This window comes from Pipra filicauda, unplaced genomic scaffold (genome assembly GCF_003945595.2).
Source record: "Pipra filicauda isolate LSUMZ 115617 unplaced genomic scaffold, ASM394559v2 scaffold696_size210578_pilon, whole genome shotgun sequence".
Classification (NCBI taxonomy): Eukaryota; Metazoa; Chordata; class Aves; order Passeriformes; family Pipridae; genus Pipra; species Pipra filicauda.
Window position 1 is genome coordinate 12,792 of NW_024104860.1, and position 24,886 is coordinate 37,677.

The 24,886-nt window shown below is 49.9% G+C and overlaps 1 protein-coding gene and 1 long non-coding RNA gene across 2 annotated transcripts; both read right to left on the minus strand.

The window, feature by feature from the left end:
* Window positions 1-5,777: 5,777 nt before the first annotated feature.
* Window positions 5,778-24,338, minus strand: LOC113997038 (zinc finger protein 665-like; the record flags this gene model as incomplete). The annotated part of the gene is made up of 2 exons (XM_039388883.1): window positions 5,778-6,442; window positions 23,725-24,338. Coding segments are annotated over 2 exons (1,203 nt in total), but the record flags the coding sequence as incomplete, so codon positions are not given.
* On the minus strand, window positions 20,271-20,973 carry LOC120324773. Its single transcript, XR_005566324.1, has 2 exons — window positions 20,636-20,973; window positions 20,271-20,438 (listed from the first exon to the last, which is right to left on the minus strand). It is a non-coding gene; the product is annotated as an uncharacterized LOC120324773 (long non-coding RNA).
* Window positions 24,339-24,886: the final 548 nt, after the last annotated feature.

Sequence of the window (24,886 nt, forward strand, 5' to 3'; positions counted from 1 at the left end):
AATGTATGAGGTTTACCATGGTAACTGACCGTAGCAGTGCGAGGTATGATGGTTGCCATGGAAACTGACTGTAGCAATGGGAATGTGTGATGGTTGCCATGGTAACCGACCCTAGCAATCTGTCCTAGTTGCAGGGGCCGGGACCAGTTTATCACTGTGTGAGTGCAACCAAAACTGTGTATTCTACACCCTCTGTGTCATTTCTGATGGACTCTTAAGAATGGATCCTTTTTCAGCAGCTGCCCAGGGCCCACCTGACGCCTCAGGCTACAAGCTGGGTGTGAAAGAACTGTGCAAGGAGTTTTCCTTTGTCTTCACACCCATGACTCAGCTGTGAGAACTCCCCTCCAGAAAGGCATTAGCACCTTCACCCCCAGCCTGAGGGGTCATCTCTGCTAATGGGCCTCCTTGGACTGGCAGAACAGGCAGCTGCAACACCCAGACCTTCAAACACTCCAAAAATACCCCATGACTCACAGAGTTAAATTGCCCATTGTGAAACTCCCCACCCTGGGGGAGGTGCTGGACATCCCCACCTGAACCTGAGCACATTTGCTCTTGGGGTTTGGGGACTTCTGGTATCACTCATGGGATCGAGAGGAGGACCAGAACTCCAACAGGACTGCCACTGCCACTCCTGACAGGACTGCCATCACTGCCTCAACACAACTGCCACCATCATCTGGACCAACAGGTTTTCCTTTCCTTTTACTTTGCACCCTGGGGGGCCACGTGGTGCTCAGCACTGTTCTGTTCTTGTCCCAGGGTGCTGGCTTATACAGCTATTTTTGTGGGTTAAAAAACCATTTTTCTCTGTATCATTGTATTTATTGTAATCTTAGTAAATTGTAACTCTGACTTGCAATCCCTCGGGTGGGTTCATTTCTCCCTCCGGTTTACTTTTAACCCAGCACACAATGGGAATGTCTGATTGTTTCCATGGTAACTGACCATGGCAAGGGGGCTCAGTGCCGTTGCCCACAGCTTCCACTTGTGCAAATTGGCTTCACTCACCTTCTCCTGCAGCAGCCTCAGCCACTCGTCGTGGGGGCCCCACACAGCAGCTTCCCACCTCCGTGAAGTTCTGCAGCAGCCCAGGGTTCCAGTTCTGCAGCACCCAGAAGGTCCTGCAGTGTCCCGATGGCCCCTTGATTCCGTGAGGCTCCACTGTGTCCCAGGGTCTCCCTGCTTCCATGAGTTTCCCCAGTGTCCCAGGTTTCCTTTGGTTCCATGAGACCCAGATGTGAAGCCGTGGCCCCTTGATTCCACGAGGTTTTGCAGTGTCCCGATGGCTCCTTTCTGCCCTCAGGTTCTGCACAGTCTCAGGGTTCCTCTCCTTTCATGAGGTTCCACAGTGTCCCGATGGCCCCTCGATTCCAGGATGATCCCAAATGTCCCAGGCTTCCTTTGGTTCTAGGAAGCCCTGCATGTCAAAATGGCCCCTTGATGCCATGAGTTTTCACAGTGTCCCCATTTTCCCTTGGTTCCATGAGGACCTGCACTGTCACAACGGTCCCTTGATTCCGTGAAGTTCCAGTCTCCCAGGGCTTCTTCATCTCCACGACACTCCGCAGGGTCACAATGGTCCCTTGATTCTGTGAGATTCCACAGTGCCCCAGGATTCCTTTGCTTCCCTGGGCCCTGCAGACTCAGAATGGACCCCTTGATTCTGTGAGGTTCCACAGGGTCCCAAGAGCCCTTTGGATCTGGGAGGCTCTCAGAGTCCAACACCCGTTGTCCAAGTAAGGTAGACGAGTGTCACAATGGCCCTTTGTTTCTATGAGGTTCCACAGTGTCCAAGGATTCCTTTGGTTCCATGAAGCCCTGCAGTGTCACAATGGGTTGTTGATTCCGTGCCATTCTGCAGGGTCACAAAGGCCACTTGGTTCCACGAGTTTCCTCAGTGTCCCAGGCTTCCCTTGGTTCCATGAGGTCCTGCAGGGTCACAGGCACCCCTTGATCCCATGTGGTTTCACAGTGTCCCAGGTTTCATTTTATTCCATGAGGCCCTGCAGTGTCACAATGGCCACACAATTCCATGAGGTTCCCCAGTGTCACAATGGCCCAGTGATTCCATGAAGTTCCAAAATGTCCCAGGGTTTCTTTGCTTCCGGGAGGTCCCCCATGTCACACTGGCCACTTGATTCCATGAGATTCTGCAGTCTCCCAGGTTTCCTTCAGATCCAGGAGGCCCTCCAGTGTCAGAATGGCCCTTTGATTCCATGAAGTTCCACACTCTCCCAGAATTCCTCTGGTTCCATGAGCTTCGCAGTGTCTCAATAGGCCCTTGACTCCATGAGGTTCCTCACTGTCCCAGGGTCCCTTTGGTTCCATGAGACCCTGAAGTGTCACAACAGCTGACGTCACATCCATCATATATCACATCTCTCCTGTGACATCATATCATCCCTGTGACATCATGTCCTCCCTGTGACATCACATCCTTCCTGTGACATCACATCCTTCCTGTGACATCACATCTCTATGACTTCACATCCATCATATGACATCACACCTCTCCTGTGATATCACATCCTCCCCTGTGACATCACATCGTCCCTGTGACATCACACCTCCCCATGATATCACAGCTCCCCTGTGACATCACATCCAGTGACATCCAGATCCATCCCAAGGTTGGGGGGTGTGTGAGACAGGCAGAACCACAAATGCCTGCACAGCCCAGAGCAGTCAGTGTGGGGCTGTGCTTGCTGCTGCAGAGACCCCCAGGGAACAAACCCAGCGAGTAGGTTGGGGGGCTGTGTGTGTGTCCCTAAGGAGGACACTTGCCTTATTATTGCTTATTATCTGTAATATCTTGTAGATCTATCATACAACACCTAAGGATGGATTCTATAGAATATGTGCCATAGATATTTGGGTTGGGTCTGGCTGAGCTGCAGTTCAGTTCCCCACAGCAGCCCTCCCAGGGCTGGGCTTGGCATTGGCAGCTGGAAGGGGGTTGAGAACACCCCAGTGTTTTGGCCCCTGCTGAGCACAGCACCAACACTGGGACATTCCTTCCTTAGCTGAGGGCAAGAGCCTGGCAGGGGACCCAAGTAGGCCAGCTGAGCCCAACTGACCCAAGGGACATTGCAGAGCATGGGAGGTGAGCTCAGCTCTAAAAGCTGAGGCAGGGAGCAGGAGGGGGGCATTCATTGTCTGATGGCTGCCTGCTGAGGAACCGTCCCGCGGACCCAAGCCCTGCTCCTCGGGAGTGGCCGACCATGGCTGCTCATGGGAAGCAGAGAACAAACCCTGCTGTCTTTTGCTTTAAATAAACTGCCTTATCTCAACCCACCAGTTGTTTTTTGTTCCACCTTACTCTCTCCCCTGTCCTGCTGGAAAGTGGAGTGATAGAGCGGCTGGGAGGGCACCTGGTGTCCAGCCAAGGTCAACCCACCACACACCTGAACACTTCCAGAGACTCCACCACCTCCCTGGGCTACTTGTTCCAATGCCTGAACACTCTCTCAGTGGAAAAAGGTTTCTTTATTATCTAATATGAACCTTGCCCAAGGCAATTTAAGGCCATTCCCTCACAACCTTTCACTGTAGCCTTGGCAGAAGAGAGTAACCCCCACCCCACTAAAACCTCCTTTCAGGTCATTGCAGAGAGCAATGAGGTCCCCCCTGAGCCTCCCCTTCTCCAGACTCAACAAGCCCAGTTCCCTCAGCCGTCCCTCAGCAGACATGTTTTCCAGAGCCTTCCCCAGCTCCGTTCCCTTCTCTGGACACGCTCCAGCCCCTCCAGGGCCTTTTGGCACTGAGGGGCCACAACTGGACACAGCACTCCAGGTGGGGCCTCCCCAGTGCCCAGCACAGAGGGGCAATCAGTTCTCTGCTCCTGCTGGCCACACTCTTCTCCACAAAGGCCACCATGCCCTTGGCCTTCTTGCCCCCCTGGGCACACTCTGCCTCATATCCAGCCCCTGTCAAGCAGCACCCCCAAGTCCCTTCCTGCTGAGCAGCTCTCCAGCCCCTCTGCCCCCAGCCTGGAGCGTTCCAGGGGGTTGTTGGGACTCAAGGGCAGGCCCTGACACTTGGCCTTATTGATCCAGCCTGTCCAGATCCCTCTGCAGAGCCTTCCTGCCCTCCAGCACATCCACACTCACACCCAGCTGGGTGTTGTCCACGACTTTACTGAGGGGACTGGAAGGCCACAATTAGGTCACCCCAAAGCCTTCCCTTCTCCAACCTCAACAATCCCAGTTCTCTCAGCTTTTCCTCACAGAAAGGTTTCAATAGACCTCAAGTGGCTGAAGCCCTGGGTTTGGCCATCAGGCCTTGTCTTTCACTGCTGTGCTCTTTTAATAGAGCAACAGAGAATTGCAGCAAAAAACTGAAGAGAAAAACTTTGTAAATTTTGTTTCAGAATCGTTGCCTTGACCCTTTGGTCGAGGTTGGGAATGGTTTGTCTCCCTTGGCAGGGAGGGTCAGTGCTCTTTGTCATTCTGACAGGACTGCCCAGGTCCCTGATTTTATCGTGGCCAAAATACTGGGCTTGGAAACCAAACCAGGAGCTGGTAGAGAACAGCAGCTTGAAAAATGGGCTGATGCCTAATTGATGTGGCAGAAGGAATGAAAGACTCGTGACAGCTAAGAAAAAAATTGGGCTTTTCAGTGCCTACCTCAGGTTGGGATGACTGCCTGTGTCTTAGTGGAGGAAGATGTTTTTGTAACTTTATTGAAACTTGTTAGTAAAATGTGCCTGAATTCCTAAGGAAACAACCACTGTGAAATCTTTTAAACCAAATGGAGATTTCCAAAGTGTAGAAGTTGCTATTAATATTTTGGCCGTTCCTGTGGCATCTTTTTGGTGTATGAATAACTCTGAGAACAAGAAATTCTTAATTATAACACATTACCAGGTCTGTTTACTGCTAATTATTTTACAAGGTTGAGAGAAGAGTTTAAGATGAAAGTTGTGGGGTTACTTGCAAAGTTTTTGGGAAAAGCAATGCAGTTGAACCTGGTGGGGAAATTTGCCCTTAAAACTGGATTTGGCAGATCTCATGAGTGTCTAAGGCAGAGGCCAACCCAACTGGAAAGAGCCTTTCAAGGGTGACTAAGATGTAACTAAATTACCTTTTTGAGAGATGGGGAAAGCTGATGTCAGGAAGTAAATTTCCTTATGTTAAGCTTAGTAAAAATATAATAATATATAAATATTAAAATTATTTTAATGGTCTTATTTATGGGGTTTTCACTGTGCTTATGTTAGTACTTCTGAGTGTTTGATTGTGACAATAATGGACAGCTTTGTGTGTTTTTTTTTTTTTATTTTTCATGTTTTGATACTTTGGTCAAGGCATTAACATTAAAAATCATTCAAAATTTTAATTCATCTTCAAACACTGAAATAGATTTGAAATGAGGTTAATGAGAACAGTGGGGGGAAAACAAAAACAAGCCCAAAACCAAAACAACCCCAAAAACTGTTTATTTTTCCATTGTATTTTAAACAAGGAAGTCTGTAGAGCAGCAGAAACAGGACACGTGGGCAGGTGTGAAAGTCAGACTGGGGCTTGTTGCACTGGTTCCAGTGCTCTTTGCTTCAGTGTAACTGGTCATTTTGAGATGAGACTGGGGAAACTGGGCTGCCAGGGCAGAGACCACTGGCTGGTCCCACTGGTTTTTGCTGGGCAGTGGGTAATTTGTGCCTCACTTGTCAGAATCAGCCCACGGTTATCAGGGAATGGGGTAGTGGTGAATTTGGCTTTCAGACTAAAATGAGGTTAAACTTACACATATTCAAAAGAATAAACTGATGTTGGAGTGCAGATACTCAAAAACGTCAGTCCTACGGCCGAAGCTCTTCCCGCAGTTGGGGCACTCACAGGGCTTCCATCATCAGTGCGTCTGTTGGTGTCTGGTCAAATGCGATCTCTGGGTGAAGCTCCTCCCACACTCCCCACACTTGTAGGGCCTCTCCCCGCTGTGGATGCGCTGGTGGGTGATGAGGGTGGAGTTCTGGTTGAAGCCCTTCCCACAGTTGGTGCAGCGGAAGGGCCTCTCATCCGTGTGCGTCTGCTGGTGCTTCAGGAGATTGGAGCTGCTCTGAAACCTCTTCCCACATTCCCTACACATGTAGGGCCGTTCCCCAGTGTGGATGCGCTGGTGGGTGAGGAGGTGGGAGCTCTGCCTGAAGCTCTTCCCACATTCCTCACAGAGGTAGGGACTTTCCCCAGTGTGGATGTGCAGGTGGGTGAGGAGGTTGGAGCTCTGCCTGAAGCTCTTCCCACATTCCTCACAGAGGTAGGGACTTTCCCCAGTGTGGATGTGCAGGTGTTGGATCAGGCTGGAGCTGCTCCTGAAGCTCTTCCCACATTCCCCACACGTGTAGGGTCGTTCCCCAGTGTGGATGAGCTGGTGGGTGAGGAGGTGGGTGCTCCTCCTGAAGCTCTTCCCACATTCCAAGCACCTGAAGGGCTTCTCCCTGCTGGGAGATTGCTCAGGGACCACCAGTTCGGAGCTACACCTCAAGCTCCGGCCGCCTTCCCAGCACAGGCTGGCTCTTTCCTCCTCAGAGCACCCTGGGATGGCTTTGGAGCCCCTCCTGGGGGGGGATCTCCGGCCCTTTTCCTCCCCGCTGCCTTCCTGCGCCGGGGAGCCCTTCAAAACGGCCTCTCCCACCAGGGTCTCACGGGGGGATTTGTCCTCCGGGCTCTCCGTCCTCACCTCGGGGCCTGGGGCAGGAAGCAAGAAGGACAGGCAGGGGATTTGCCTCCGGCCCACAGGGAAGGCCAAGGACATCCCCCCAACTCCGGCCCCGGCAGGACGGCGGCGCCAGCGGGGTTGTCCTGCCGCCGGGGCCATGCTCGGCTGACAGAGCCAGCACAACACCCGCCCAAAGGGACACTGACTTCCTCCTCACCTGCCTGGGGGGACCAAGGCATCTTCCTCTTCCTCGCAGCCTCCTCCTCCATCCGCCCAAGCTTTGGGAAGGACAAATCCTGATGGGGGGAAAACAAGGGCTGAGCGCGTTGGCTTGGGGGTTCCTCCTGCCCAAGTCCATCTCTAGAACTCACCGGGCATCCTGTGACCATAAAAACCTCCCAAACACCAAGATTCAGACCAAGAAAAACCCAAAACACCCAGATTCACGCAAAAACCCCTCAGAAATAGCAAGAAGACCCTTAATTCCCCAAACTGCAAAAAGTTGAAATTCAGCTAAAAATACTCCAAAATATGAAGATTATCCCAAGAAATTTCTCCCAGAAGTTCCTCCTCTTTCATGTCTCCCCTCTGGGGTTCGGAGGGTCTCCCCTGTCTGGGATGCTGGGAGTGTTGGGGGTCCCAAGGGTCCCTTCTCCTCTGATTCTCGCCTTCAGGGAACCGCGTTCCCAGATATTCCCCCTCTCCAGGTTCTCCACTCTGTTGTCCTGGGGATCCCAGAGGCCCCCACTATCCAGGCTTTCCTTTCTCTGCTTCCACCGTTTCAGTGGTGGAAGTGACCTGGGTCACTTCTCTCACCCATTTCTCATTGTGGCTGCTCCGCTGATCCGACAGCAGCAGGAAGGGGGGAGCAGGAACAGGAGCAGCAGGAAAACAAGTGCCTCCCCCCTCATCCTGTGGATGCCCAGGAAGAGGGAACTTGTCCCAAAGATCCGGGGGGAGCACAGGGGGTCAGGACATACTCAGGCTGCCAGCACAGATTTCCCTGCAAAGTCTGCAGTGAGTCAAGCTCTGGAGAGGAAATTGTGCCCCATGGATGGGATTGCAGAGGGGCCCTCAGGTCCCCAGCAGAAATCAACAACCAAGAACAGACACAAAAGGACTCCCCGAAAGATTTCGGGTGGAGTGTCCCATAGGCCTCACCCGTGGCCCTGCCCGTGGCCCTGTCCCTTGGCTCTCTCTCTGCCAGCTCAGTGTGGGGCACACGGGCTGGGGGTCCCTCCCAAGCCCCCCGGGCAGCCGGCGTTGGCTGGGGGGATGTGAGGGCTGGGCCTGCTCAGCACAGCCCCGGCCTCGTGCCCAGCGCCTCTTTCCTGACCCACACAAGACCTTCCCGGCCCCCCCAGGGCTCCCCTGCTGCTGCCTCTGCTCCTGGCCCTGCCTTTGCTGCTCCCTTGGCTGGGGCAGCGGCTGCAGGGGGGGGATGGCAGCAGCTTCAGCTCCACGGCACTTCCTGGGGGGAGCTCAGCCCGGGGGGACGGGCAGGGACCTGATGGGGATGGACAGGGGCCCAGCAGGGACAGCCAGGGCCTGCAGGGGAAGGCACAGGGACAACCTGGCCCCCCACACTGCCACTGCTGTCTCTGCTCCTCCTTGCAGGCTCCGTGGCCAGGCACAGTTTGTGTTCCTGGGTGCCCACCATCTCAGCACTTGGAGACGCTCAAATCTGCGCCCGCAGCTCTGCAGCAAAGCCCCAGCTCACCTGGCACACAGGGGATGGACACAGCACCTGCTCGGGGATGGGCACTCACAGCTTTGTCTTCCTCCCCACCACAGGGCTCTCCTTCCTCAGCAGCACCTCTGCCTTGCACTTATTCTCAGCCTCACCTCAGGGACAGCTCTGGGCTCACCTCCGCGCCACTTCTCAGCCTCACCTCAGGGCCTGGGCTCAAGGACAGGAACCTGCAGGGAGGGGACATCAGGTGCAAGCTGAGGGCTGCCTGCTTGCACTGGCCTCTGGGCTTCTTTCTCCTTCTACAACCAGCCCAGAACTCAGCCTGCTTTTCTAACACCACACATTTACAGACTAACCTTGGAGATAGATATGGACAGACATCTCCATCACCCTGGGGATAGAGCCTCAAGCATGTGCTGCCACAGGAATGGCAATCACAGAATCACAGAATCAGTCACGTTGGAAAAGACCTCCAAGATCATCAAGTCCAACCCTGGATCCAACCCGCCGTGCTTCCCAGACCATGGCACTGAGGCCACATCCACTCTCACCTTCAACACCTCCAGGGATGATGACTCCACCCCCTCCCTGCCCAGACCATTCCAAGGCCTGATTACTCTCCCAGCAAAAAATTGCTTCCTAATATCCAACCTAAACCTCCCCTGGCACAGCTCAAGACCCAGCCCTCTTGTCCTACTGCTGCTTCCTGGCACAACAGCCCCACCCCCACCTGGCTCCAACCTCCTGGCAGGGACTTGCAGACAGTCAGGAGGTCTCCCCTGAGCCTCCTCTTCTCCAGCCTCAACACCCCCAGCTCCCTCAGCCTCTCCTCACACCACTTGTGCTCCAGAGCCCTCCTGCCTTCCAGCACATCAACACACCCCCAGCTTGGGGTCACCTGCACATTTGCTGATGAAATGCCTGGTTCTGCAGCAGCTGCAGATGCTCAAGGGGCAGCAGGACCAAGTCAGGGGCCTGGGGGGCTTTGGGGTGCGGGAGGGTCCTGGGGGAGATGGGGAGGGGCTTTGGGGATTGGAGGCACAGACCAGTACAGACCAGGACAGACCAGAACCTTCTCACTGCTCTCCAGATCTCTCCTGGAGCTGGGCCACGTTGTCCTGGGACACCTGAGCCCCCCCAGTGCCCTCCCAGTACAGCCCAGTGCCTCCAGTACAGTCCACTGTGTTCCTGTCCCAGGGTGCCGGGTGATCCCTCTGTGGGGGGGTTGGAAGGGATTTGAGGGGGGGGCTGGAAGAGATTTAGGGGGATTTGGGAGGGGGGAGTTGGATAGGAATTTGGGGGGTTTTGGGGTGCTTTGGGTGCATTTAGGGGAGTTAAAAGGGGGCTTGGGAGGTCAAAGGGATCTGTAGGGGGAGGGGATTAAAAGGAAAAGGGGGTTGGGAGACATTTGGGGTGGTTAATGATGTCTAGGGGGAAAGAGGAGGAGCAGCACCAAGAGCAGGTGAGTCCTGAGACCCTCCTGGGGTTCCCAAGACCTTCTTGGTGTCCCTAATTCCCCCCTTAACACCCTGAGACCCCCCTGGTGTCTCCAATGTCCCCAGGGCCTCTCCATGGCCATAATTCCCCCAATTCCACTGTCCCCATACCCCACCCCACTGTCCCCAAACCCCAACCCTGATGTCCCCAACCTTCCATCTCACCCCAGGAGCCCCCCCTGGACCCTCTGACACCAAAAACATTGCTCCCAACCATGCTCACAGAAAGGCCAAGGGCATCTGGGGACATGTTGGGGATAACTGGGGGGCTTTGGGGGGCACTGGGTGATTCCTGGGGGATACTGGGATACACGGGGAGGAACCAGGGGGCACTGGGAGGGACTGGGGGGGAACTGGGGCACACTGGGGGTCACTGGCAGAGAACTGGGAAGTTACTGGGGGATACCAGGACACACGGGGGGGACACTGGGAGGTTACTGAGCCATACTGGGAGTTCCTGGGTGCTCACTGGGATACACTGGGTGGTCACTGGGGGGTTACTGGGCTATACTGAGGATCACTGGGAGGTTATTGGGATATACTGGGGGCACTGGGATCCCCTTACCCGGATGTAGTATATCTACACCCACCGATTTTGGGGAGCATCCCTAGGACCCCTCCCCTGGGGGCTGAGGGACCCCCCGAACCCACTGCTGGGCTTTAGGGGACTCCAAAAAATCCCCTCAAAACTCCTGAAATCCTCTCATGAATCCACCCCAGGACCCATCGAAACCTCCTCAGGGACCTCACAGCTCCCCTAAGAGACCTCATCCCCCTCCCCCCGGACTTTCTAAAGCCTCTCAGTGACCCGCAAAACACACCTGGGACCCCCCAAGCCCATTCAGGGATCCCCCCAGTCCCTCTAAGGGAGCCTCAAAGCCATCTGCAACCAGCTAGAGACCACAAAAACTGCTGCAAACGTCCCCGCAAAACCCATCCAGGACCCCCAAACCCCCTCAGAGATCCCCCAAGCCCACCTCGGACCCCCCCAATATCCTCAGAAACTAAAACTCCCTCAGGGACTCCCAAACCCCTTCAGGGACCTTCAACCTCCCCCCCCCGAGTCCCCTCAGGACACCGAACCCCCTCAGGGACCCCTCAAAATCTCCTCGGGAACCCCTGAACTCCTCTGCTAAGCCCTCCCGAGCCCTCCAGCCTTTCCACCCCCAGCCGCGCTCCCCGCAGCCCCCGAGGGGATCCCCAGACCCCGCTCCCCCCGCAGACCCCCCCAGCTCACACACCCAAGCGCAGCTTTTCCCGGGGCCGCCGCCCCCGAATCCTCCAGAGAGGGGGGGCGAGCTCGGAACGGAATCAGCTCCGGAGAATAAACCAAGGAAAACCAAAGGGCCGCGCCGGGGGAGTCTCCGCCGCCCCGGAGCTCAAAGAGCTGCCCCGCGGGACGGGCGAGGAGGGGCGGCGGTGAAACAGTCGCCCGGGGTGTGGCGAGGGAGGCGGGAGTGGGATAAAAGGGAGAGAATAGAGAGAGAAATCGCTTTGTTTCCCCCGCCCCAACTCCCTTTTGTATACAGATAAAACCAGGGATCAACATGTGCTTCCCTTTCCCCTTTTCCCCTCAGGGGATGAGAAAACAAAAGAGAAAACCTTGGGAAAGAGGGGGAAAAGCCAACTCGGCAAAACTATCTTGTCTGAGATAAGTTGTGCTGCCAAAGGAAATGCTGACTCCAGAGGTGCCCCAGCCCTGCAGAGCCCCCACCCTGCCCACTCACACCCTTCAGCTCAACACTGGGGTTTTCCCCTCCCTGGCACTGCCCAGTCCAGCCCCTCCCTGGTCCCCCCATCTCCCTGCCCCTGCCCCAGCCCAGCAGAGCCGCACACTCAGGGCTGGCCCTGCAGCAGGACATGGAGGCCATGGAGCTCAGGGACAGGCCCTCTGGGGCTGCAATGCTCAGCACATCATCAGCTCAGGCAGCTCCTGCAGCCCCAGGGCCAGCCCCGCTCCCCAGCACAGCAGCAGAGAATCGGCCCCGGGCTCCTCAGGCCCCATTTGCCATCTCCAGGGGCACTGGCCACCACCAGCACCAGCTGGAGCAGCCTCAGCCCCTCAGCCCCCACAGTGGCACCCTGAGGGCAGCACACGGACTCCAGGGAGAAACCAGCAAGGCAAGGACCCTCTGGAGAGCCTGGTCCTTGGCCTTCTTCTTGAGAGCCCTGGAGAAGAAGAGCTGAGGCTTCAGGCTGTGCCCGGAGCAAATGGAGCCCCTTGTGTGGTGGAAAGAGTGCAGTGGAGCCCAGCTCATGCCAGCAGGGCCATGGCCACAGGACTGACCCAGCCCAGCCCAGGGACCAAGGCCCAGAGCACTGAGGCCTCAGCCCAGGCCCAGAAGGGGAGGGGGGCAGGAGAAAAAGAGCAGCTCTCAACAGGCCAAATGCTGCTGCTCCCTGGCACTGCTGCTGTGCTGGGACTCTCTTTCCCTGCCCCTCTGCACACAGGCACTGCCCTGCCAGACTCATCAGAGGTCTCAGAAGATTGAACTCAGAGAAACAAGTCACTAAAGGATCCTTGACTTTGTTTCAATGCATTCCTCATTTACACAGACTCTGGGTCAAATTCAAGATGTAGGCAGTGAACCAGACATGGGATGAATAATCAGTATTCACTGTACACAACTCTATCCCAGGAGAAAAACCACATGAAAACCCTGACCCAGCACCACAAAAACCTGAGCAGGCAGGCTGGACCAAGGAGTCCCATTGTGAATGCTATGCAAGAGAAAACAGGCCATTTGTGCCTTCAGAAAAGGATCCAGTTATCATTTCCCTCAGGGCATCCTTGAAGAAAAAGGTTTCTTAAGACAGATGCCAGAGCTTGGCAGCAGGCTGTCCTTCTTAGCTTGGAAAACCTCTGCTAACTTACCTAACAATGGTACAAACCCCCCACATTAAGGTTGTCAAACAGCTGCATCTGCAGGATTCATGTTCCAGCCTTACCTAATGCACAATTATCACACCTCTTTTTAAAATTAAAGGGGAGAAAAAAAAAAGTGGGGGGTGAGGGGAGACTCCCCACCCCAGTCATCCATCAAGTGAACATCCTGGCCACTGCTCCCAAGAAATTGAATATATGCTAAAGAGATATAAAAAGACATAAAAAGCTTTCAGAAATAAAAGTGCTTCAGAAGCTAGATTTTAATATTGCCAGGTGGGTTTTGGCCAGATTATAAAGTTGACTGAAATGCCAGGATACTGCATTTTGGAAGTGGCAGCAGCTCACATATTGCCTTGTATTAGTGGCTGAAGTCTGTTGCTGATTCCAAAGCTGGACTATCATCATCTGTGGGGGAGAGTAAATAAATAAATAAATAAAAATTCACATTCCCTACCAACCCTGCTGCCTTGAAGCACTCTTTTCAAGTGCGGCCTCCACAGGAAAAATAAAGTTAAGAGCACTTTATTTTGATTATAGTGCTTTCCCCAGGCAGGAATTTTTATTTCAGTTAGAATCTTTGAACCATTACATTTTCAGTGAGGCATTTTTATATTTACAATTGACATCTTCATAGAAGAATGAAACTTTTGAGCAACAGCTCTAAAGCATGAAGGTTGCCTGCAGGAAATACTTAAATTATTTTACACCCAAATGGAGCCTGTTGTTTTTAGCTAAAATTTAATAAACCTTAAATCAATGACCTTTCTTTTACTGAAAGCCTGCCCTTTGGAAAACTAACTTTCCTGAGAAACATATTTGGGTGAATAAATGCCAAACAAAGGGCTATTGAAATCTAAACATTTTCTCCATTTATACCTTGTGAACATTTAGTTCCTAAATTCCCCACTGCTACCTAATGTACAGAACAGTGGTGCCTTGGTTGAATCACATATCATTGATTTCAGAGTGTCACAGGGATCTCATTGACAGGAATCAATTATCATCCAAAATCAAATATGTTCTTGCACTATCATTCATTGAATTTGAATATCCCCAAATTAATTGTAAGCATGTGAAAGAACCTAGAAATAAATTTTGAACAGGTACAGAAATAAAAATCAGTCAACTTTGAGAAGATAATAGTGCATCTGAGCATGTTTCCTGCCTGCTGGGGTAAGTTAATGGTGAATCACACCTTCCCTTCCCAGCACAGGCTGAGATATATTCTTTTTGGAACATGAAAATACCCAGGGACTGAAGGCAGAGGACACACCAGTCAGTGATCCAGCATTATTTTATGAACAGCCTGTTACACGCCCAATATCAAACATGCTGCCAGGATATTACAAAATGCACAAGTGTGTGACACTCTGAAAAACTGCACATTGTAAGTGAGCCACTGCACTTCAGGGAGAAAGAAAGGAGAGAATTCCTGAATCTCTACCAAAAAAAGCATGAATAGATGTGGCCACTTATCCAAAGAGCTGTTATTGTTGCTGAGGACTCCTCTCTGAACAAATTCACCTGTAATTCTGTCAAGGTAATAAATCCTTCCACTCCTTACAGCACACTCAAAAGCACCCTGCTATTTAATGTCAATGGAAAAATGGCCCAAAGTGCCTAAAACATTTCCTTTTGCTCATGTAAAAGTGCTGGCATTTTACTGCCTTCCTGATAAGCCAGTGCCAATGGACCTGATTATTCTTTTCTTATTCAAAGCACATCAGTAGTTCCAAAGCACTCTCCATCTTATCAGGTGTCTGAACAGCACAGTTACTGAAAACAGTTTGTCCTGCTCCTCCCTCCTTCTGCCAGGCTATCAGATAAACCCAACTAACTCTCTGTATTTACACACCATCAAACATAAGCTGTGTCTTCAACCCACTGTAGCCTGTTTCTGGCATGTTACAGGTTTGCTGCTTGACATTAGTTGTACCCAAAACAGCAGCAGTGAATTAGCTTAGAACAAAAATATAGTCACTCCATAGCACGGAACACAAAAGGGACACAGGATAGGAAAAGAAAAGAGAAACATTTTGTGAAGGAAGAATGATCACTCTCATCTCAGTAGTTCATAGGTATTTATCTGGTGCTACTTGAAAAAGAGCATGGAAGCAGTAGGGTTCAAATGCATTCAAAACAGACCTGACACAGGCCTCAGGAGAAGAAAAATAATTTCTTGTTTTGTTTATTTTATTCTCCTGTCCTCTAGGAACTGTCTCTGATTTGCAAGGGGTGAGAAAGTGAAAGAAGGAAATGGTCACAGTGACTGAAAGCATTTAAATGCCTTTACAGTTTTTGTCTGTAACAAGACTGATTTTCATGGTCCAACCTTCATTTGGCACTAAAAGACCCCCACAAAAACAAACCAAAAAACCACTCTCCCCCAAACAAGCCTCTCAGCAACTCTCCTTTTCATTCAGTGTCTCGGATACAGAATTTTCAGTGCTGACTACTGAGGAATAACACAAGATCAACTCCTTCAGAAGGGCCACGGCTTTGAAGGTTTTGCTTCCTGCCCAGCCACAGGGAATAGGCACAGCATCTCCCTTCCTTCTTCTCAGGATGACAGGATATCCTGGGATGAGGGCAGTGTTGGAAGAGTTAAACATTAACCTGGCTGTGCCCTGGGCACTCTCAGCTGGCTAAATGAAAAGTTCTGGAACTCCAGGAGAAATCCTGAGTTGCAGCTCTTTGATTAAGTACAGCCTTCTTTAGAAGCTGAAGCTCCAGCCCCTGAGTGGAGGCTCCTTCCCACCACCCCCTCCCACTGACAGTCCCCCTAAGCAATAAAATATCAACTTAAACATAAAAGGACAGTGGCATTCATCCTCCACAAAGACAGGACCAAATCCTAAAGCCAATTTGATGACAGAAAAAAAAATTAAAAGTAAATACACAGAAAATTGCTTGATCCTTTGTTACATTTCCAGTATATGGAGAACTACACAAACTGCCAGTAGCAGAGTGCTCAGAGTACATAAAGGAGTGTGATTTCACCATTTTGTTAAATATTGGTTTTACGAGATTTTCGTGTCTTGTATTTCTTTGAAAATATTCACGTGTGAGATTGAAAAAAGTGTTTCTTTCAAAAACAGCTCTAGAAACCAACCCAGAAATAGGGGGAGAGGGGTGAAAGAGCAGCAATCACAGGTACAAGAATTGTTTGAATAAAGCAAGTCACCTCCTGCCCACCCATCCTGGCACCTGCTGGGAAGGAATTTTGGAAATGCTTAGGAACAAGCTGGCACTACATTTTAGATATGACTTTTTCATCTCTACATCTACAGGACTTTAAACTGTTTCATGTCTAGCTGGCTTGGTGGGGGGAGCACACACACACAACTGGCTTATAATTTTTTAATTATTTTTATCTTTTTTTTTAATTCTTATTTCTTTTTTGTTTGTTTGTTTGTCTGGGGTTTTATTTCTGAGGACATTCAAAACAAGAGACAGCAACTCCACATCATCTTCTCATTCTCACTTGCCAAAGCCCTCAATCTCTGATCACACCCATTAGAATCTCACTGGAGCCAACAGGACATTTTGTGACAGCTCGACCAGTTGTTTAAGGAAAGAGTGTGTGATGGAGCAAAGCTGAATGGACACATCTGGGACACTTCTGACACTCCTCAGCAGGGCTAATATTGATTTGTTTTCTTTGGCTAGGTAAGTGCTGCCCAAACACATTACACTCCAAAGTGCTACTGAAAAGGCAATACCAAGTCATTTAAAATAGAATTAAGGAATACTATCTAAAATAGCAGGATACAATTCAGTTTCATATTTTTCTTTCATGTTTCACAGGATTTTTACTTCTCGGCAAACAAACCATCAAAAACAAAAAAACAAAATAAAAAACCAAAATCCCCACAACTATAAGACTTTTGGAAAGGACTAAGGACCATTAAAAATGAATGTGTATTTTGTATTTTTGCCTGAGGACATCGTGATGCATATTAAAAACCATGTGTAGGAGACGTCCCCCCATAAAATAATTATATTCTTTAGGTGTAAATACAGCCAAGAACACATGTAGCTGAAAAAAACAGTTCTCCATTTGACAGCCAAAACTTACAGGAATATGAATAAATATTATTATTTTCATTTACTTAGAATGAGAAAATCTTAAACAAAAAATACAGCATCTTTTAAAAGCAAAACTGTGAGTACAATACAAAAACTTCTAGAATACATGGAGAATCTGGTATAAATCAGGTGCAAACACTTTACATTGCTGGCCAGCTCGCTTCTCATGGATTAAAATAAAAAAAAAAAAAAACCAAACAAAATAAAACCACATAAAAGCAGCTGGATTTTGACAAGCAACTGCACAGAGGGAAGTTACACAGCTCTGCATATATATACTTACTGTGTACATGTCTGTGTGTGTACACACAACAATAGAGTGCACTGCCCAAACTGCCTAAGGAATACACGTCACTTATTCATGAATAATCTATATTTTTATACCATATTTTTTCTATAACATACAGAAATAGCAGCATAACATTTGGACTGACATAGCTGTGAGAACAGACATCTACTTTTTAGCTACTCTAAGCAAAGTAGGCTTCAAGTATTGATAAATATGATCATAGACAAGTTACCTTCTCTATTTGAGGAATAGCACCATGGGTTTGAAACTAATTGCAAAAGTAGCGTTGGCTGATGAGGTGGCTCTTATCTTTTCTCAGCAGTGCAAGCACAAGTATTTTTCTGCTGCCTCAATAGTTTTAAAAGCCCAAGGTGCTATTAACTAAGTTGGAATCTGATTAAAATAGGAACTTCAAAATATTCACAACAGCTAATGCAGCTACACACACACACACACACACACACAAAAAGCTAAGGAAATTCTTGTCTCTTTTCTTATCATTAACCACATGTTTTGAACAATAATAATTAAATAAATTGTTCCTTACAGATTCTGCCAGTTGTTTTGCTTCCCATCAGTATCTTTGAAAACAGTTTGTTAAGACAATAGTTATTCTTTATTATGGAACTGTGGGGATGATGCCCTTCTACCTGCCTCAGTCTAAAATGAAATTTGTGGGAAATGTTAAAGTTTAAGGACTATTAGAAAAGGACAGCGTGCCTTAGGAAAAAATAGGGGGAAAAAGTATGGAAAAAATGATCAGCCATTCCAGAGAATTCACGGATACCCACAAGGGCTTTGCTAATAACACGGGTTAATTACTGCTGAAACGCACCAGGCTGGGTCAATAAAGGAGCACAACCATAAACACATTAAAATGAGCACCCAGCACTAAAAGAGGTCCTTCAGTCCACCCCTTTCCTCCCTTTACAAATGAAAGACACTTCTAAAAAATTCTTCAACAATCAGAAGCTGTGCCAAAATATTTTAAAGAGTGAGACTGACACAAACTCTTTGAAGTTCAGCACAGAATCCCCCTGCACACACACAAACACACAGGCATGGGAATCTACACACACACTCCTGTTCATCCCTGCACAGACATAACCCAGACAGACTCGCAGGGGAACTCCACACACCATTCCCACATCACAACATGAGAACCGTTAGAAAAACACAAAATATGTGCACCAACCATCACTGCACTGCAGCATTCACAGGATGGGACACCTGTGTCCACTTCTGAAATGTTACAGCCATTCTACACAACCTTTATTTCCTGTCAGCTGAGTATTCTATCAGCTGCATTCTGAGATGAAACTCCAGGCACATGAACAGCTGAATCTGTTCCACATTTAAACGCTGTTGCACATTTTTAAATGGAGAAAGTAGGGAAACTGCTCAGTGTTCAAATGAATGAAACACAGTGAGCCACAAAAGGCAAAAATACATAGTGTGCAGCATCTTTCTGGAGTTACAAATCTGCTCAATTTTCTATGTTTGGCATTCAGAGACCATGTTTAAATTTATTAAACTACTCCCGCTCTCCCCCCACTCTATTTGGAGTGTTTCAATTGCCTTTCGTTCTTCCAACACCTGTGACAACTGTTAAAACAGTCAGTAAAATTAAGTCCCCTCTATAATCCTTTAGTCAATGTTACATTTTAATCAGAGGTTGAGGGAGATTTCTTGTTATAAATGAACTGATTCATTTAAAATTATTAAACTGACACATATGTCAAAATGAGTAGATAGATTTATTGCATCTGTTAGCTCGTTAATTATTAGTAATTATTAGTGCCATTTTATTGCTGAAAGAGCAAAAATTCAAGACTCCAGCTGGCTTTAAGTTATTGCATTCTTTAACATGCTCTGCCTGAAAATCAAAGCATACCTAGTGATGGTCAGACAGATGTCTCTGCACTCTCAAAATGTTCAGACAATTTTTAGCTCGAATCCTCTCTTCCCTCACCCATAACACAAGAACTGCAGAAACTACAACACCTATTTCCTATGTCCTTATGCTCACATGTGCATATGCAGGTCACAATATATAGTCAAATCACAATTACTATGGATATTATTAATGTGTCAAACTCTGGGTTTATTAATTGAAGCAGATATGTTTCTGAATGTTAGTTCTTTCTCTGTGTCCATTCAATCCCATACATTCAATCTCAAGCCCTGCACTCACACAATATACTGAGAGTGTTTTAAGATGGCTTTTAATTGAGCCAAAGAGGAAGAAAAAAATTAGTTTGAATCTTGCACCAGAGCCAAAAAGACATGTGCCCCAATTTCACTGAAATGCATCTACTCTAAGAGGCTTATCTAAACTAATCCTTCAAATCAGCTGTAAGAAGGTACATTCAAGAAAGCTCCTTTGGGGAGATGGGGAGGGGACAAAGCATCCACAAAAAAACAAACAAAACACCACCAAAAAAGCCCAACCTAACACCCAACTTATCGTCTCTTTATATATTTTATAAAAAATGTGCCACTGTAGTAAAAGCTGTAGAAACTGCATTCTTACATTTCTGAAGCTATCTTACACTATACACAGTGCACTGATCTATAAACCATATCTGAAAGGGGACCCTCCTCTGTTTATTTTCTGTTATTTACCCCGGAACATCACAGTGGGTTTTCCCTGCGCCCCCTTCCCAAACTGTGCTCCCCCAGCCAGGCTGTTTGCTGCTTCCCGGATCATTTCAGCCCCGTGCGATGGCCGCCATTCCCTTTTCCTGCCTGGCTCAATTCCCCCCAGCCCTGCGCTGTGCAGGCAGTGAGGACAGCGAGTGGGCAGCTCCCTCGAGCACACTGTCACCTCCCGAGCAGCCTCTGCGCCGCTGCGGCCGGGGCGATGCGGTCCCTGCTCTTCCTGGCGGTGCAGGGAGAGCGGCTCCGGCAGGCAAAGTTCTCCCAGTCCATGTGTGCCCAGCCTTGGAACAAAGCCTTGGAAATCTTTGATCCATACACGGGATGACTGGAACCATCACTTCCATCAGGGTTATCTCTACATGCTGTCTTTATGTCCTCTGACATCTAATGCATGGTTTTTAAAACAACAGATTAAAGGGGTTGCACTTTTTAAAGGTGCAAGGAACACTCAATTCAACCCTCCCAGTTGAATAAATAACACTCCAATAAATACCCACATCAGAAAAGCATCTCTTTTAAGTCCTGAAAACCAGAAAAGGGACTTTCCACATGGGTGTCCTGTCATCCAGAACTATTAGGGAAGAATTCAACATAATAAAGAAGTCTAGAAGTGTTCTGTCCAAGATCCAGGTGAGATTCTCTCTCTTCTAACATTTCACTGACCTAGGAAGCAAGAATTTGTCACAGAATTAATAGTGGAGAAAAATGAGACCAGTGAAAGATCCTGAGCTCAGGAGAACCTGACTGTGCTGGGGAATCAGAGCTTTCACCCTGGGAAATGAACTGCTCTGAAAGAGTGGGAAGAAACCAGGAACAAAGGCTGAGTTCAAATGCTCCAGAGTCAACAACTCCTTCCTCACCAAAAGGTCTGAGCTCCCCTTAACTCATCTCTAGACATCCATGGAAATGAAACAGCCTGAACTTGAATCCAAGGGAAACAAATTCCAGGGCTTAAGCTGGAGCAAGGTGGGGGGCAATGTGTCACTCCTCTATGACATCGCATGCTCCCAGTAATGTCACATCCTTCCTGTGACATCACACCTACCTTATGACATCACATCCTCCCCATGACACCATATCCCCCCTATGACATCATGTCCTCCCCTGTGACATCACATCTGCCCTGTGACATCACATCCTCCCCAGGACATCGCATCCTTGTTGTGATATCAAGGTTCCTCTATGATGTCACATCCATCATATGACATCACATCTCTCCTGTGACACCATATCATCCCTGTGACGTCACATCCTCCCCTGTGACATCACATTGTCCCTGTGACATCACAGCTCTTCTGTGACATCACATCCTTCCTGTATCTTATATCATCCCTGTGACATCACACCTCCCTGTGACATCCCATGCTCGCCTGTGACATCGCATCCTCCCTGTGACATCACATCCTTCTTGTGACATCACATCTCCCTTGTGACATCACATTCTTTTTGCGACATCAAGGACTCTCTATGACATCACATCCATAATATGACATCACACCTCTCCTACGATCTCCTATCATCCCTGTGACTTCATGTCCTCCGCATGCCATCAAAACTCCTTTATGATGTCACATTCCATCATATGACGTCACATCTCTCATGTGGTCTCATATAATCCCTGTGACATCACATCCTCCCTGTGACATCGTGTCCTCCCCTGTGACATCACATCCTTCCAGTGACATTACATCCTCCCCTATGACTTCACAATCATTATATAACATCACTCCTCCACATGACATCACAGCTCCCCTATGACATCACATCTTTCTTGTGACATCACATCTCTCCTGTGATATCATATCATCCCTGTGATGTCACGTCCTGCCCTGTGACATCATATCATCCCTGTGTCATCAAGGCTTCCCTATGATGTCACATCCATCATATGACATCACACCTCTCCTGAGATATCATATCCTCCCTTTGACATCATGGCCTGCCCTGTGACATCACATCGTCCCCATGACATCACAGTCCCTATGTGACAACACATCCTCCCTGTTACATCACATTCTTCTTGTGACATCACAGTTTGCGTGTGACATCACCCTCTTCCTGTGACATCACACCTGCCCATATGACGTCACAACCATAAGACATCACATCATTCTTATGACGTCACATCCATCATATGGCATCACATCTCTCTTATGACGTCACATCCATCATATGACATCACACCCTTCCGGACACATCACACCTGCCCGTGACATCACATCCTTCCTGTGACATCACGTCCCCTATGACATCACAGCCATCATATGACATCACATCTCCCCTATGACAGCACACCTACCTTGTGACATCACATCCCTCCTGTGATGTGATGTTCCCCTAAGAGGAGATATGATATCAATCATATTCTGGGATAATGCAGGACCACATGAAATCAAAGGAATTCTGGGACACTCCCGAACCTCCTGGAACCAAGGGAGCCCTGAGATATTTCTGAACCTCCCAGAATCCAGGGGCCATTGGGACCCTGCAGAACCACCTGCATTCAAGTGCTCCTTGTGAAACTGCAGGCTCTCCTGGAACCCAAGGATTCCTGGAACACTGCAGAGCTCACGGAACCAAGGGGCCACTGTCCCACTGCAGCTCCTTCTGAAGCACAAGGGACCCTGGGACAGTGGGAAATCTCCGAGAATCCAAAGGGCATTTTGGAACTGCAGGGCCTCATGGAACTAAAGGAACCTTTGGAGACTGTGGAAGCTCATGGAATCAAGGGGCCATTGGGACATGTGGGGCCTCCTGGAAGCAAAGGAACCCTGATAATTTCTGTGGGAACAAGTTAAGGCAGCAGCAGCTGCATTCAGTTAATCAGAATCCAAAAGGAGTGCTTTGGCCTTGACTGGTGTTTTCCATCCAGAGAGTGCTGTTTGCCAAAGTGGAAACCACTTGGAACGCTCTGCATGGCAGCCTGTGTTTCTCTCTGGTGGCTGAACACAGCCAGCACATGAGGGGAGGGGAATGTGTGGGATCAGGGCACTGCTTTTGGGCCATGTTGGGAATTCCAGTGGACTAAAAGACAAAGCCCAGGCGCTGTTTCCAAAGGAACCCCAATGAAAGGGGGACGCCGGAAAGACGGGAGGACAAGTCCTGAAATGGAACTCTGTGTGTGCAGCCTCATTTTCTCCTTCAGCAATCACAGGAGAGGGGGCAAAAAGTGGGGGTTGGGACCCCTAAACTGTTTGGGGGGAAAATTGGAGATTGAGGGGACAATGGGAAAGTGGGAGGAACAGGGAGAAGGGTGGAAAAGGGGGGGTGCTCTGGTGGGTCCAATGGTCCCATGGGGGTCTCTGGGCTCAAGGCGGCTGGTAAAGGGGAGTGGCCCCCCTGAGCTCCCAACTTCCTGTGGGGTGCTGGGGGCTCCTGGATCCAATCTCAGCCTTGGGTTATGCCAAAACTTTCATTTTAAAGGAATTACAGAGATGTGACTGAACCACTTCTGTCCCCCAGGTTTAATGATGGCAAATCAGATCTATTGATAGAAAGGAATTACTTAGGGATAGAAATGATGAGACAGAAGATCTTCATCAGAATTATTTACTGCACAACAGAAACACTAAAACTACCAGGAGTACAGGATAAGAGAGGACAGTTGTTGAAGCAATTCTACTCAAGGTAGCACAAAAGCAATAATTCTTAATTAGAGATGGATGGAACTCCTCCAGACCAACGCTTGGGGGGAGATCTCAGCTCTCAACCTCCAGGACTGACCTTGGGGGGTCCCCAGCCAAGGTAGGAATCTCCACACACCCCTCCAAGAAGGGTTCTGTTGGAATAACCTGCCCCTGTGAAAGGGGACTGGCCCATTCTGGTCAAAAGGGATGGACTGACAGTCACTGGACTCCAGGGGTTGCCTCACCATCATGGGCTTCATTTGGGGTGGAACCAGCAGCTGAAGCTTCTCCCACAGTCGGGGCACTGGTAGGGCTTCCCTTACCGGTGGGTCTGTTGGTGTCTGGTCAACTTAGAGCTCTGGGTGAAGCTCTTCCCACACTCCCCACACATGTACGGCCTCTCACCGGTGTGGATGCGTCGGTGCACGACAAGGTGGGAGTGCTGGTTGAAGCCCTTCCCGCAGTCGGTGCAGCAGAAGGGCCTCTCATCCGTGTGTGTCCGCTCATGCCTGAGGAGATCTGAGCTGGTCCGAAACGTCTTCCCACATTCCCCACAGGTGTAGGGCCGTTCCCTGGCGTGGATGCGCTTGTGTCGGATCAGGTGGGAGCTGTCATTGAAGCTCTTCCCACATTCCTTACACGGGTAGGGTCGTTCACCAGTGTGGATGCGCTGGTGCAGCATCAGAGTGGAGTTGTCCCTGAAGCTCTTCCCGCATTCCCCACACATGTGGGGCCTCTCACCAGTGTGGATGCGGTGGTGTCGGATCAGGTTGGAGTTGTCATTGAAGCTCTGCCCACATTCCCCACACGTGTAGGGCCGTTCCCCAGTGTGGATGTGCTGGTGGATGAGGAGGTGGCTGCTCTGCCTGAAGCTCTTCCCACATTCCAAGCACCTGAAGGGTTTCTCTCTGCTGGGAGGCTGCTCAGGGACCACCAGCTCAGAGCTCCCCCTCAAGCTCCGGTCGCCTTCCCGGCACAGGCTGGCTCTTTCCTCCTCAGAGCACCCTGGGATGGCTTTGGAGCCCCTCCTGCGGGGGGATCTCCGGCCCTTTTCCTCCCCGCTGCCTTCCTGCGCCGGGGAGCCCTTCAAAACGGCCTCTCCCACCAGGGTCTCACGGGGGGATTTGTCCTCCGGGCTCTCCGTCCTCACCTCGGGGCCTGGGGCAGGAAGCAAGAAGGACAGGCAGGGGATTTGCCTCCGGCCCACAGGGAAGGCCAAGGACATCCCCCCAACTCCGGCCCCGGCAGGACGGCGGCGCCAGCGGGGTTGTCCTGCAGCCGGGGCCATGCTCGGCTGACAGAGCCAGCACAACACCCGCCCAAAGGGACACTGACTTCCTCCTCACCTGCCTGGGGGGACCAAGGCATCTTCCTCTTCCTCGCAGCCTCCTCCTCCATCCGACCAAGCTTTGGGAAGGACAAATCCTGATGGGGGGAAAACAAGGGCTGAGCGCGTTGGCTTGGGGGTTGGTTCCTCCTGCCCAA